A 15,803-nucleotide genomic window follows, 5' to 3' on the forward strand; every position below is an offset into this window, starting at 1 on the left:
TGTGCAGCACTGGTGTCAACATCACGGCCTGCACCATGAGTCCAACTCACCCTTTGTGGCCTTGGTCCTTATTTATTATCTGGGAGTGCTGACGATACTTTAGCTCCCATGCCTGGGGTCACCACCCTGTGACCTTCTCTAAGTTTATGTATGGCAAGTTCAGGTGAGTAGTCATGGCCAACAGTGAACTACAAAGTAATGGGACAACCGAGATATTCCCATCCTACGCTAGTCAGCGCTTAAAAGTGCCGAGTCACTGTTTTATGACTCACATGTGAGCCTAGGTAGCCCTAGCTCTAAGGGATACATGGCCCCACAACACCCGGCCAGGTGGCCTTTCTAGTATAGATGCTGTTTCTAGGAAGCTGTGATTCATGCTTAAAGAACTCGACAGAGCTGCACTTTTCTATCTACCAGCAAGTGCTAGGTGCAGGCCTAAACACGTTTCTGGGACATCCAAAGGGGTACATAGTACATAATACATAGGCAGTACTGTAGCATGCACATACATAGAATTACCATTCAGACCTTCCACCAAATGGACAGGATGAAGGCAGCTGCCACACCGACGTTGGGGGCAGATCCAGAAGGCACCTTCTAGTGAACTCATGGAGAACATTTATGACTGAAGCTCTAGTAGATGCTAATCTTGGATCTGCAAATAAAAAAAAAGGATTCTGTTAGCAGATCTTAATGCGCATGTTGGAGCTGTGGAGATGCTCTTCATATAGGAGAATGCTTCACTGGCAGAAGAGCGGTGTTTATATGAGCCCAAATCATTCAAACTTTTCTAGGCCAAAGCCACCATTTTGAATTGGATCCAGGGGGGAGTGGTAGTCAATAGAGCATTGTAAGACAGGTGTAACAAACTCTCATCGGCCTGTGCCTGTCAAAGGATGGGCCACAGCAATATTTTCAAGTTTCCAGACAGTCTTCAAGGGCAGCCCCACCTTTGTGCCCTCTAAGCCATGCCTAGAACAACATATGTGAAAATAAGAAAGCAGTGCATGGGAGATCCATCAAGTCAGACTCATACCCTAGGAATGTGTAGGGCTGGCCTGTCCATTTTGTAGATGGGACAGTGGTTCCAGGTGCCAGCCCTAAAGATACCTTCTGCTGCTTTCCTCGGCGGTGTGACCTTTCTAGAGCCTGAGGTCTATCCAGACTTGTTTGGGCGGCGTGGGCTGCAATTACCTCGCAACCACCACTTCACTTAGCTCATGCTTTGTGTCTGGCAAGAAGTCTGTCTGGGCTGGTTGTGAAACCAAAGTTTTGCTGCCATAGGGAAGGGAGCAATTAAGGGAGAAGGCAGCGTAAGGGAATTGCCCTGAACCTAGGTCTAAAATGGTACAGCAAGCTTCCAGATGGGGCAAGGAGCGGGTGGCTACACAAAGCTGCAGAAGAGTGTATACATTTGACTATAGAAAGCGTGCCCCCACCCACAGGAATGTAGGGATTTGCCTTGTACCAAGTCCATCTAGACATCTGTTGTCTACACCAGCCTTGCCCAACTTGGTTGCCCCCTCCAGATGTTTTGGATAGCTCCCATCATCCCCAGCCAGTATGTCCTTGTTGCAGGCCCAAACATCTGGAGAGCACCAGGTTCAGGAAGGGTAGCATAACCCTGAAATATGGGCCAGTGTTGTTATCCTGGCATGTTGGGTGTTTTCAGGAAAATCTTTCGTCTACCCAGGCCTTGTCACCAGCTCACCACCCATCAGATAAATTGTAGACCTATTCACTGATGCTAGTATGTATGCTTCCTAACTTACTTACTCCTCTGTGCACCACTGGGAAAATTCCTGTGGGCACCCATCCCTCTAAGGTCAAACACACACACACACACACACACACACCCCGGAATGCGCAACTATTTTTTTAAAAAGACATAATCTTAATAGGAAAACTGTGTTGCTGTGTCCCTAAATAACTTTTTTAAAAAACTGAAACAAGTTGGGCATGCCACTATTTATAAAGACATTCTACTATTTTACAAAACTCAAATTATTGGAACCATTTTGAAGCAGACATTTTTTTACCTTTGCTGCCTCCAGCGTTGTTAGAATCTCTGCAGTAACTCAGATGCAGGCTTATATAGCAGCAGGCCACCCCCATACTGTACAAAGAGACCACATGTTTGGTAAGTTAGAAATGATTTACTTACAAACTCTTCAAAGGTCAGAATCATGGGCTTTTTTGTACAGCAGAAAGAAAATTTAGGTAAAAAACTTAGGTTCCAAAGTAGTAAATATTTCTAAATTATTTGTATAAAACCAGAAAGATGGCTGTCTAAAGCCACATGGTCTAAGCTTGGTTCATATATTCAAATAGAATTTCCTGGAGCATCCAGCTTTGACCTCCTTCTTAGTATGGTTCAAAAGGCGAAAAGTGAAAAGAACAAAGGCTGGATAACCCTTCCCAAGGTGGAGTGTGTGACCTAGCTAAGCAGGACAGCTAACTCTATGTTCTTAACCCCTTCATCATTAATTAGTTTTAAGGATGTTGGTTATATGAGGCCTCTTACCCCACATTCAGGCCGGTGGGCACATTTCGCTTTTTAAGTGAGTGCTTTTGGTCATGTCTCTCTACTATCCGCTGGATCAGTTCCCTACAAGGGGGGGGGGGGGACATATGCCAAGTTTGAAGCAGAAGTAGGTGCAGAAATTGCCAGTGTTTGCTTATACGTTCCATGTTGAGAGCAGAACTAATTCAACTGAATATGATCAGAAATCACAGCTGTTATCATTTTCAGTCTGCAAACAATCTGTAATTGTTTATGTCCCACCCACCCCCACCCTGGCCACCGCCATGTTTCCTTTGCACTGAAATGAATGGGTTGGAATAATGTAACTGTAACTTAACTTACATAATTTATATAATCAGTTCCACAAATTGCATAATGTTCACTGTTTACATATTTAATTCCATAAATTGAGTAAGTTAAGCAAGTTATGTTGACAGCGAGACAAAGAACATAATTTCTGGCAGAAGACAAACTGCAGCAGAACAGAAACGGTGACGCATGTGACGGAGACAGACAGGGTGGGACAGAAAACGGTGCTTTTTTACATCCCCTTCTCTGAGACAGGCAGCTTCTCATGGCATATTCACCTAAAGCCCATTGTGGCAAAATTGGGGCTCCTTTGATTTAACATGACCGCAGTGTTGTGAGGTCAGATAGGCTGCTAGCCAGGGCTGGCACCAACACCTGGTATCTTTGGACAGTTGACAAGTCCCAGCCCTGAAATGTGCCCTGAGCTCCCTTCCCTTTAATTCCCCACCCTGATCTGGTGCTCTGTGCAATGATGGGCTCTGCATTTCAAATTGGGTTCCTTTGGACTGAAAGGTGAGCTAAAAGCAGCCTGACTGAACAATGAATTAATGAAACCAACCACAACTTTCCAAGTGAGCAACTTTCCGCAAAGCAGGTTCCATTCCCGTGATCTGTGTTTTTAACTTGCGCAGTTCCTTGGGCTTGACAGAAAATTATCACCAGGTCTGTGCATTTACGCTTTTCAACCCAGTTAAAAACTAAAGCGGCAAAGACCTGTCGTGGAACAATAGTGGGGAGGCTGACACTAATCTCTCTCTTTCTAAGGCCCTTCCCAGCGACCATTGCTCAATTTGCAGCCTTATCCAACAAAGAGGGGGGAAATCCTTGTAATAATAATTAAAGGCTGACACCTCTTCATTAGGAGGAGTGCCTAGAAATTAACAATGGCAGAGGAGGCGTCTGAGGCCCTGTAAAGGCATGTGGCGGATGCAGGCACAAGTCGTGAAGAGAAGCGTTGGCCCTGTTGGGACGGGAAAGTATACAGCAGTTGGGAAGAGCTCCGAAGTGGGACTTGTGCGGACTAAGGCATCAAGGAATCTGCTGGATACAAAACTAGTCACACATGGTGATGAATACTCTTTAGCACCCTGCTCATTAAAGTAGAACCAGCCAGGCGTTGTCGGCAGGCATCAGGCCACAGTGTTCCTCCAAACCCTCCAGTTGTATCACAGACAGGTAGGTGGGACTGCTCTTTATCTTTCTCAGAGATGGATGTCATCCTTCTGAGATCTCACCAGAGAAGGTGACTAGGAGGCCCTTGTTTGGAAGCAAAGCTTCCCAGTTCATCATGAAAGATTGTGGGCAAGGGGGCTGTCGAAGATTTCAGTCAGATTTTTGTTGTTGTTGCAAGTGACCTTTTGATAGAAGGGGCTACTGGAGAGCTCCTTACAAATATACATCTGTTTTTCTATTCTCGTGCTCATCGGAATGGCCCATAAAATGTCAGAATGCATTTTGTTTTGTGCCATTTAGTTCTGGTTATACCTATTGATAAGTAACCTGACTACAAATGCCAGATAGTAATTTTTCATAAAACGTTTCTATGGTAAAGAAGCATGTTTTACTTTCAAGCTGATGTTCAACTAATACCCTTCTTCTTGAGTTTCCATTTCTTCCTATCACAAGAAGAACTTTGTGTGTGTGTGTGTGTGTGTGTGTGTGTGTGTGTGTGTGTGTTTTAAAAAAGTGATGTGAGATTTCACTTTTGAAAGGATGGCTATTTTCCTGTGTCTCATAGAGTTCCCCAGCCAACTGGGAAATATATGCAAGTAAATCTATTTTAGTGTTCTCAATGAAGGGCATTATAGAATTATTATTTTTTTAAATCCCATATAGACCAGAACATGCCTCTGAACGACAGCTGGGTGGTGATGGACAATATGCCACAACTGTCTCTTATTTACCAGAAAGAAATCCTCTTTCTTGGTATCTATCCCTGGTAAAACACTGCCCACTTTCCTGCCTTTTAAAGAGATGTAAGCCCTCTGACTTACTCCAGGGTGACTTACTCCAGACAGCAGCCATGACTGCTTCCCTTAATGTGAAAGGAAGGTGAGACAAAAACACCTATTGTACCTAGGAATTGGATGGAAATTCAATTCAGTTTGCATTTAAAAGTGAACTTAACAGATTTGCACTTCAAAACTCACACTTTTCCAAAGTTTGAAATGCACTTCTCTAGTAAAGTAAGAGAATGCAAATACTGGGGTAAAGTGTTCACACTTTCTAGTTTAAAAATAACATTAAAATGCAATATCAGGGTCAATTGCTTTGCAAAAATGTGTCTATTAGGGGAAATTGCTTTACTGGCCGAGGGAGCCGATGTTTGTCCGCAGACAGTTTTTCCGGGTCATGTGGCCAGCATGACTAAATGGCCAGCATGACTAAGCCGCTTCTGGCGAACGAGAGCAGAGCACGCAAACGCCGTTTACCTTCCCGCCGGAGCGGTACCTATTTATCTACTTGCACTTTGACGTGCTTTTGAACTGCTAGGTTGGCAGGAGCTGGGACTGAACAATGGGCGCTCACCCCGTCGTGGGGAGTTGAACCGCTGACCTTCCGATCAGCACCACAGCACCACCCGCGTGTATATTAGAAGTCTGCATTAAAATTCTGCTGAATTCTTGTGAGGATTTGTTCATACAAAATTCACAAACTGATATGGAAATGTGGAGAGCTGACTTGTAACATCCTGAATTGGGGTGGGGGGTGGATTGTCAAGGATCATTTGGATGACCTTGAACTATGAACTTAACATGAACCAAATTAGTTTGCTTTGTAAAGGGATGGTGGGAATCTGGAATCAGTTCCTTTGTTGGACTTGAACTAGTTAAAACAGGCTTTCTAAGCTCTGAAAATTGTGTGCTCTGCCAACAATTGGTGTCCTTCTCCCTTTGAGGCTTGAGGTATCGCAGTGAATTTCACACCTAGGCAGAAATGTGAATTCAGGTATCTCTACATCCTAGGGATGGTGACTATATTGCTGGACTACAACTCCCATCATCCCTTACCAATGGCTGCAAGGGCTGGTGGAAATAGGAGTTCAAGAATATCTGGAGAGCCACTGGCTCCCCATTCCTACTGTACCTGTGGCGGTGGCCCAAAGGGCCACAATAAATTTGATAATGTGTACCTCTGTAAATCCTTGAGTTTGCTTCTAATAGAGAAGTTATGGTAGCCTTTTACTTTATGAAACTGATGGTTTTGCACGTTGCCACACACACAACTGCCCCCCGCCCCCCTATTGGGGCAGAAATACAACTAATATGTGAATCACAAAGATACAGCTCAAAGCTAGAACGTAAGTTGCTACATGGTGCAAATGGCTACCCAACATGCGTACTAACACAATGTAACAGAACATGGTGGGAATCAGAACTTAATCAACATAAATTGCCATTGCTTATGGTGCATGTGTATTAAACATGAAATGAGGTAATGATGTATACGATTGGTGAAAATTGAAATGCTTTGTTTGAAATTTTATAAATACCACTGCCTGGACAACCAGGCAGGGTTGCAGTTTTGTGGGACGATGTGACTGAAACCTATTACCCACTATCCACAAACACTACCTTGGCTGTCTGTGACCATTTGCTCTGCATGTCTCCTCAGCAGGTCTACTGACAGACAGGCCCTTCACGGTCTCATGCAGTGACATGACAGCCATGGAGATGGTTTCACTGGCACTGCTGTTGGTGTCAGGAGGTAAGAGTGTACAAACATGTTTCCAAAGCCAGTCACTGTTCTAAATGGAGATTTCAACCTCAGGTAAATGACAGTGCACATGAAGCATGTTGCTCAGATGTACATAGGATATGCCAAGTCAGATCAGTAATGTCAGCACTGACTGGCAGCAGCTCTCCAGGATTTGGAGCGCCGCCCAGCCCTACCTGGAGACGCACTATTTGAGCCTAGGACCTTGTTTCACTGAGCACTGGTGCAGCTTTCCTCAGCCTCAGGGCTGCATTACCTTGTAGGCTACCTTCCGGGGGCCATATTGCAGTGGTTGGTGGGTGGGGCCAGAAGGAAAAGTGGGTGGGGCAACAAATGTTAGTTTACTCACACATCACTCTCTGTCCTTCCTCCAGGTAAACAAGAAGCATTGGCAGAGTTCAAGGATATTTTCTAGCCAGGACAGAACATTCCAGAAGGGTGCAAAGCAGGACCAGTGAGAAGTGTGGGCTGTGGAGAAGGGGTGCAGCTGGGAAGCAGGTGTGGCCTGTGGGGAGTCCTGAGGCCCAAATAGAGAGGGCTGCAGAGCTGCATTCACACACACACACACACACACACACACACACACACACACACGAGGTTTCCCACTCTTTCCATATAACAAGGGTGGGGAACCTCTATCTCACAGGCCATTCATGGCCTGCCGGGGGGGGGGGGTCTAAGTTGGCCCATAAGACCATTTTTCCCAAGCCATGCCAGTCCACCCATCAGCTGTCCACTCAGCCCGTCCACTCAGCCAGCAAGGAACAGAGGCACACAGGCAAACTGAGAAGGATTTAACGCCTGCTCATCAGCTAGTGAGCAGGGGGTGAAATCCTGCTCAGTTCAGCAGCATTCCATGCAAATCCCTCCCTGATTCAGGAAGCGGTTTGCATGGAAACCCCATTAGAAGGATGGGGAGAAAGTTTGTTTTAGCAGCACCTTGCTGCAAGGGGCTTTGACATCCCAACTTTGGGGCTTGTAAGCACCTTGCATCACAAGTCATTGTGACATCAGGTGGTTAATAATAATAATAATAATAATGTTTATATACCGCCCTTCATCATAAGATCTCAGGGTGGTTCACAGAATAAAACTGCCCAGGTGGGCAGTTCTTCTGATAGACGTCGGAGGCCAACAATACCTGGAGGGCCATGGATTCCCATCCCATCATCTATGCATGCAACTAGCCATGGTAGCTGTGTGCAGGCTCCAAGTTCAGAGGCATCTCTAGGTACCAGTTGCTGGGGATGCAGCAATGGAAAAGAGCTATGGTCTTCATCTTCTTCTGGTGGGCATCCCAGAGGCATCTGATTGGCCACTGTCTGGGAAACAGGATGCTGGGCTCAATGGACCCTTGCCTCTGGTGACGCAGCAGAGCCTTTCTTACTGTCCCTGTTCTTGTCTCTCCACCCCCACCCCCACCCCGATTTGCAGCGGCTGCGCAGGAAGAGTCACGAATCGTTGGAGGAACCGCATGCATGAAAGGTTTCCAACCTTGGCATGCAGCCATCTATGACATGAACCGGTTCTATTGCAGCGGGGCTCTGGTGACCATGGAGTGGGTGTTGACCGCTGCACACTGCAGACTCCCAGGGTACGCCTTTGCCTCTTTGACCTAGCAGACTGCTTCAGGGAATCTGATCACTCCCACAGTGGCAGCCAAGAAGTAGATAAACAAAAAACATTTCTTACCAAGTAACTTATTCACTATGCACCCAGAGAGAGAGAGAGAGACGAAGGAATGCAGTCGACCTAGGATAATGGCGTTGCTCTGAGTGAAGTCCCACCCCTTCCATGTCTCCTATTATATGTCACCCCTGCGCCAGCTGATCTGTGCTTTCTGCCTCTGAGTTTTCTGTTCTATTAATCTCAAGGCATGCCTTGTTCGGGGGGGGGGGCAGGAATGCTTTCAAGGGACACTGAGTCTGTTAGCTGTCTCTCCCCTGGTGGTGCTTCTTCTTCCTGCTGCTCTCCCAATATTTCCCATCTCCTCCCCTCTGCAGCCTCTGAACTATGCCCTTCTGCAAACCACTGTTCTAAATCTATACTTTCCTCCTGTTCTCGGGAAGGTTCAGGAGGAGGTTCAGGAGAAGGTTCAGGAGGAGGAGGGCGGGCCTCACCATTCCTCCTCAGTCCAGCCCCTGACACAGACTGCCTCTAGCAAAATCCCCTCTTCTGCCTAAGGGCCCCTCCAGTTCTCAGTACTGTTAGCACCTACAAAAGGTTTGGGACAGTCACACTAGTTCCACTTCCAGTCAGTGAATATCCTGTAACTTCCTGCTGAAGCCCCACAACTTTTTATGCCGCAGATGTTCTGGATTCATATTTGTCCTGCTTTTGTTACACAATATCCCCTCCAGATGGCGATAGTGTGGTTGCATTGGGGAAGCATTACGGAACAAACTAAAGCAGAATGAACTTGCCACTAATCCACAGTGATTGAGGCAAGACCATGTTGCAGAAGACAATGAAACATCAGCCTAAGTGGTTAACAGGTCACAAGACTGCACCATGAACTTTGCTCTAGCTGTGGCAGTTCTTGTAAGAGAAAATGGATAGTAGTGGTGGCATCTTTTATACTAGGATGAAAAGCTTCTTTTGTTTACTGCAAAGGGCTACATTCTCTAGAAGATATTATGTTAGGGGCTGGTGGTTGATGGTGGTGGGACTAGAGCCAGAAGTGGGTGGAGTACCCCCTCTCTCTGCCACCTCTTCTCACTCTTGGGCAGTGCACACACCATACATTTAAAGCACATAACTTCTCCCTCCCTGCACACAAAAATCCTGGGAACTGTAATTGGTTGAGGCTGCTGAGAATTCTAGCTCTGTGCTTGATAAATTATAATCCCCAGGATCCTTAGGGTTAAAAGAATGTACAATGGTACCTCAGGTTACATACACTTCAGGTTACAGACACTTCAGGTTACAGACTCCACTAACCCAGAAATAGTACCTCAGGTTAAGAACTTTGCTTCAAGATGAGAACAGAAATCGTGCTCCGGTGGCTTGGCGGCAGCGGGAGGCCCCAATAGCTAAAGTGGTGCTTCAGGTTAAGAACGGACCTCCGGAACGAATTAAGTACTTAACCCGAGGTACCACTGTATTTAAATGTATGGCGTGTGTGAAGCCTCTCCTCCAGCCTCCTGTCACCTGCATGAAATTAGACTGAGGGCCACATGAAATTAGGGCAAGTTGCCCACCCAGCTATCAGGAGCTGGAATCGGGAGCAGGCTAGCAATAAAACACCCTGTGTCAGTTAATGCTTTATTCAAAGAAACTAAAATAGCACAGGCCTAGTGATTCCAGCAACTCTTCCCAGGTCTTGCTTCAAAGTGGCAGTTGTGAGAACTTCCCACTGCTCTCTAAGACTCCTCCCTTGGGTCCTTCCCCAGCAACCTGAGGTGTCTTTATCTTGTCTCTCTTTGCTTTGCCCTCTTCATTCCTCCTCCTGGGAGACCAGGAGGAGGGGAGATGGTCACCTCAGGAAGAGGATATTTCCCTGGCTCCTTCAGCAACCAGCCTCTTGGCACCCCTCCTCTCCAGCCTCTGCTTCTGCCTCTCATTCTGGACTGCTCCCTGCCACAGCCTCTTCCCACTCACTGAACCCTGTTGCCTCTTCAGCTTCCAACACCTACTCCTCCCAGTCTCCCCCCTCTTTCCCTCTGACCATTCATCGTCATCCCACCAACAATCCCTGGGCTCTGAGCCTTGTTCCCTTGGGGGTTCCCCAGCCAGTCCATGACACCATGCCACTCTAGACTTTTAACTACAGTGGTACCTTGGGTTAAGTACCGTATTTTTTGCTCTATAAGACGCACCAGACCACAAGACGCACCTAGTTTTTGGAGGAGGAAAACAAGAAAAAGAAATATTCTGAATCTCAGAAGCCAGAACAGCAAGAGGGATCGCTGCGCAGTGAAAGCAGCAATCCCTCTTGCTGTTCTGGCTTCTGTGATAGCTGTGCAGCCTGCATTCGCTCCATCGGACGCACACACATTTCCCCTTACTTTTAAGGAGGAAAAAAGTGAATCTTATAGAGCAAAAAATACGGTACTTAATTCGTTCCGGAGGTCCGTTCTTAACCTGAAACTGTCCTTAACCTGAAGCACCAATTTAGCTAATGGGGCCTCCCGCTGCTGCTGCACTACCGCTGCACGATTTCTGTTCTCATCCTGAAGCAAAGTTCTTAACCCGAGGTACTATTTCTGGGTTAGCGGAGTCTGTAACCTGAAGCGTCCGTAACCTGAACCATATGTAACCCGAGGTACCACTGTATTTCTCTTTCTCGCAGATTTCCCAAGTAACCTCCTTTTGCCTTGCTCTCCTGCAGCACCACTTACGTGCGCCTGGGAGTGCACAACATGTTGCGCATGGAGGACACTGTACAGCAAAAGAGAGCGGTCCGGCTCGTGCCTCACCCAAACTACGATTCCGTCAGCAAGGACAATGACATCATGCTGATCAGGCTCTCCTCGCCAGCGGCCATCACCGACAGTGTCCAGCCCATCAACGTGGCCAGTCAGTGCGTTGCTCCAGGAACGCGGTGCCTTGTGACAGGGTGGGGCAGGACCAGCAGCTCAAAACGTAGGGCCTTCGAATATTTTAACATTTTTAAGGCAGAGGTGGGAGAGGGGCCGTAGGAGCAGCCGGAAAGATTTTGCCACCATACAGATGTGGGTTGTGTGGATCAAGCAAAGCATGCAATCGATCGAGATCCCTTTATTCAAACAATGTTCCAAAGAACGCAAGCAAAGGCCAAATAATGCCAACAAAGCTTAATAGTGCCTACACGGGCTGGCAGCAGCTCTCCAGGCTTTCAGGCAGGAGCTGGAGATTGAACCTGGGACATTCTTCATGTGAAGCAGATGCTCTACCCTGGAGCTACAGCCCTTCTCTTGGAAGCGGCCTTATTGTCAGACCAATTGCCCATCTAGCTTAGTAGTGTCAACACTAACTGGCAGCAGCAAGTCCAGATTTTCGGACAGTGTTTCACCACCCAGCCCTGAAATATATCTCTGTGTATGTGTGGTTTGTGAGAGAGAGGGAAGGGTGTGCTTGGGCAGAGAGAGCGGGGAGATATATGTGTGGCTTTGTATTTGTGGTACGTATGTGTGTGTAAATGTGAGAAATGCCTATGTAGTATATTTTTCCAAGTACTAGGGAATGCTTCCAGGTGTTTTTTAGATAGCAACAGCATAATTGAGTCTGTGTGTGTGGCGGGGGGGGGGGGAATTATTACATTATTTCCACATTTGGGACCAGCAGCACATAGCGGACTTCCCATGGTCGCCTTGCCCGAGAGGGAGCAGCAATGACTGTGCACTCTCTAACTTTGTGTCCTGTCATGCTCCTGTGGGCGCCATTTTGTGACTGGCACCCACCACCCTTTCGCAAAATTCCAAGTGTGCTACTGGTCCAAAACGGTTGGCGACCCCTAACCTTGGTAACTGTCGTCTCTACAGCAACCATCCCTGAAGAATTGCAGTGTGTTTATCTCCCCATCATTACGCAGAGTGAGTGTGAGGCGGTGTATCCTGATGCCATCACAGAGAACATGTTGTGCGCTGGCGTGAGGGAAGGGGGTGCTGACACTTGCCAGGTGAGGAAAATGCTTTAATTCAGAGGCAACTTAGGGTCAAACTAGATCGTGGTTAGCCAAACTAAGACCCGGGGGCCGGATCCGGCCCAATCGCCTTCTAAATCCAGCCTGCGGACGGGCTGGGAATCAGCGTGTTTTTACATGAGTAGAATGTGTCCTTTTATTTAAAATGCATCTCTGGGTTATTTGTGGGGCATAGGAATTCATTCATTTTTTCCTCCAAAATATAGTCTGGTCCCCCACAAGGTCTGAGGGACAGTGGACCGGCCCACGGCTGAAAAAGTTTGCTGACCCCTGAACTAGATGGTGTGCAAAATGCATGATTGTGTGATACAGAGGCGCCGATTTGGGCCCCAAGTTATGGGTGCCCAGCGGGGTGTCATGATGTCACATTAGGACATGATGTTATGACGTCACACGCCCCACAGCCTCAGAACCTTACTTCCGGCAGCTATGGAAATCCAGTTCCAAGGTCTCAAAAGGACTTGGATAGCATCTCTGAGGTCTCGGAAGGCCTCAGACGTGACTTCTGGGGCTTTGCGAGGCACTGGAAGTTGCGTCGGGGGCCCTGCAGTGTGGGTGCTGAGCACCCACAATTAATTTTTTTAATTGTAAAATCACCCTAGAGATGGCACCCCTGGGATGGGAGAGAGAGAGACAGAGGGGAGGTACAATCAGGATCAGCATAATGGCTCCTTTAAAACTATTTCCCCCATGTCACTTTCAAAATACAGTATAAACATTTCAAGCCAGCGCTGCCGTTAGGCAGAGTGAAATGAGGCAATGAGCAGCTCGGAGGTGTTGGGAGGACGAGAGTCCTGTGCCACCATGCCTGGGGCAGCCCATCCCAATTCATCATATGAAATGGGCAGGTGCCACTCCCTGCCCCACCTGTGCTGTCATTCCCCCCACAACTATTGCCACCACCAGACTGCCCTCCCCCCACGCCAAACTCAGCAAGAGCCGAGAGTCCAACAGTAGCTGGAGTGTACCTTGTTCGCATTTTGCCTGTTTCCTGCTATGGTCCTTATTGTCTCTAGTCCTTGTTCGGACACCTTGTTTCTTGGGCCGTACTTTTCGCCACCTGCTTTCCGTCTGTTCCAAAGTGACTTTCATGTAATTGCTTAATTTTACAAGATGTTTACAAGGCCTGAGGACAGTAGAGGCTTGTGTGCCCGTGGCTGTGTTACAGTGTCTGTGAGCTGCTAAGACAAAAGACCCTTTCTGTGTTTAAACACCCCAGAACTGCCACTTCATGTTTAGTTTCGATAGCCAGGACCTGCAGCAAAATGCTGTGGTTTGGGACTGCTCCAGTTCAGGGTTTCATCCAGCCATGCCCACTCCTAGGATACTCCATTCCATTTTACTCTCTCCACTCCTCCACTGCCCACCCCACCCCCGGCAACAGATACTGCACATTCTATGGCCACTGAGCATGCTCAACCTTCACTGGACTGTTTTAGGGTTTGTTCAGGGTTTCTGTCTCTTTCAAGGTTTTCCCCCTGAAGTTTTTTTGTACTTTTACAAACCTCAAGGTGGAGATGGGTGTATCTGTGGGTATCAGTTTCACTCAGCTGCTAATTTTTCCACTCTTAAGTTCAGTACTCCACACTTTCAGATCAACTCGTGACTTAGAAAATAAATATCTTCAAGAACAGTCATCCGCATTTTAGTGCTGATGTTTGTATGCAGTGTTGCCTGATATGAGCATTTTTGCAAAGCACATTTCCCTAATGTGGTGCATTTTGTATGGTATTTTCACTAAGACATGCATTTATATGTACACCTTGCTCTGGTATACGCATTTTTGTACACATGACAAAATTTGGAGATACGTAATCTCCAGAGGTGCCACATGATGACTGTGTACAGGATACTCTTTCTTTCTTTTCTTTCTTTCTTTCTTTCTTTCTTTCTTTCTTTCTTTCTTTCTCTTTCTCTCGCTCTTTCCCAGGCACTCGCTTCTTCTTAACAGAGATCTGAACAGATTGCTTGCAAAAGTCACTTGAAATTAAGCCAAAGATGAAATGTTCTATTAAGACTTCACATGGGCGTGGGATTTTCTCCCTGTGCAGGGCGATTCTGGGGGACCCCTCATCTGCAACGAAGAACTTCAGGGCATCGTGTCTTGGGGTCCAGAGGTGTGCGGCCAGCCTGGGAAACCAGGTATCTATACTAAGGTCTGCAACTACGTCGGCTGGATCCGGGAGGTGATACAGCGCGGGTGACGCCAGCTCAGAGACGAAGCGCACAAATAAAGCATAAGAAATGAACTCAAGTCTGCATCTCCCTTGTTCTCTCCCCCTCACCCCAGTGCACAAACATTATCCCATGCTTTTCCACTCCCTGTGCCTACAAGGATGCATGTCGACCAGGCCAGTGATCAACGAGGTCGGGCGCATGCTGAGGCTGAGACTAACGATGGCCCATTGAGGGGCAGTCCTGTGTGGGAGGCTCACCCTGCTGCCAACTTTCCCCAGGTGCTGAAGGCAGATCACCAATTGCAGAAGGTTCCAGGAAAGCGTAAGGCAGGGGTGGAGAACCTCAGGCCTGGGGAACAAATGCGGTCCTCCAAGCCTCTTTTTCTGGCTCTTGGGTCTTTGCCCAGGCCACACCCTCTCCTTAGCCACACATTTTCTCCCCGGGACATTCACCTCATCAGCCCTGCTTCATGCCCTTCTTGAATGCCCGAGAAAAAAACACACCAAGAACTCTGGCCAATATAAGTTTCAGTAGTGGGAGTGGTCCCTACTTCTTGAATGCCCAGCTGGGTGTGTCCTTGCCCTCTCATTCATTCATTCATTCATTCATTCATTCATTCATTCATTCATCAATGGGGGAAACAGGGGTCTCCTAACAGCTCTCAACAACCTAAGCAAACTATCATTCCAGGACTGTTTAAAAAGGTTTGTTACTGTTTCAGAAGAGGGACGCGGGTGGCACTGTGGGTTAAACCACTGAGCCTAAGGCTTGCCGATCAGCAGGTCGGCGGTTCGAATCCCCACAACAGGGTGAGCTCCCGTTGCTTGGTCCCTGCTCCTGCCAACCTAGCAGTTCAAAAGCACGTCAAAATGTAAGTAGATAAATAGGTACCGCTCCGGCGGGAAGGTAAATGGCATTTCCGTGCGCTGCTCTGGTTTGCCAGAAGTGGCTTAGTCATGCTGGCCACATGAGCCAGAAGCTGTACGCTGGCTCCCTCGGCCAATAAAGCGAGGTGAGCGCCGCAACCCCTGAGTCGTCCGCGACTGGACCTAATGGTCAGGGGTCCCTTTACCTTTACCTTTACTGTTTCAGAAGTGCAGTGCAGGATTAAAATCAGAACTGTTGTTATTGGATTAATCAAGATTATGAAAGCAGGAAGAAATAAGAGCTTTGTAACCTGAAACCAAGTACACGGGAAGTCATTTCAAATTGATTAATTTGGTTTTTGAATAATTGGCTCTCTCTCTTTTTTAATTGGATTTTAATTTGGTAATGTGACAATGTGGCTTTTATTGGAATTAATATTACATATTAATAAAAAATTATTATACCAAAAGTGCAGTGCAGATGGGACCTAACCCACGTCCATTATTTTGAATAGGTCTGCTCTGAATGCAGCCATAGAATTGCAAATTTTCTATGACAGGAATAAACCGTGCACTGAAAGTCATG

General features: G+C 47.2%; 1 protein-coding gene across 1 annotated transcript; it reads left to right on the top strand.

Moving 5' to 3' along the window:
- Positions 1–6,114: 6,114 nt before the first annotated feature.
- Positions 6,115–14,422, top strand: LOC308484385 (kallikrein-14-like). Its single transcript, XM_081019299.1, has 5 exons — positions 6,115–6,541; positions 7,985–8,144; positions 10,881–11,134; positions 12,013–12,149; positions 14,225–14,422. The coding sequence occupies exons 1-5, from the start codon at positions 6,493–6,495 to the stop codon at positions 14,375–14,377; spliced, it is 753 nt and encodes a 250-aa protein (XP_080875425.1). The 5' UTR covers positions 6,115–6,492; the 3' UTR covers positions 14,378–14,422.
- The last annotated feature ends 1,381 nt before the right edge of the window (positions 14,423–15,803 follow it).

The sequence above is a fragment of the Podarcis pityusensis genome, assembly GCF_964106645.2.
Source record: "Podarcis pityusensis genome assembly, chromosome: 8".
Taxonomy (NCBI): Eukaryota; Metazoa; Chordata; class Lepidosauria; order Squamata; family Lacertidae; genus Podarcis; species Podarcis pityusensis.

What these genes read in the sequence shown, in the direction of transcription:
- LOC308484385 (XM_081019299.1), top strand. Translation starts at nt 6,493, where the DNA reads ATGACAGCCATGGAGATGGTTTCACTGGCACTGCTGTTGGTGTCAGGA. An exon ending in ACTGCTGTTGGTGTCAGGAG is followed by an intron (nt 6,542 to 7,984) that starts GTAAGAGTGTAC and finishes CCCGATTTGCAG; the next exon opens with CGGCTGCGCAGGAAGAGTCA. An exon ending in GCACACTGCAGACTCCCAGG is followed by an intron (nt 8,145 to 10,880) that starts GTACGCCTTTGC and finishes GCTCTCCTGCAG; the next exon opens with CACCACTTACGTGCGCCTGG.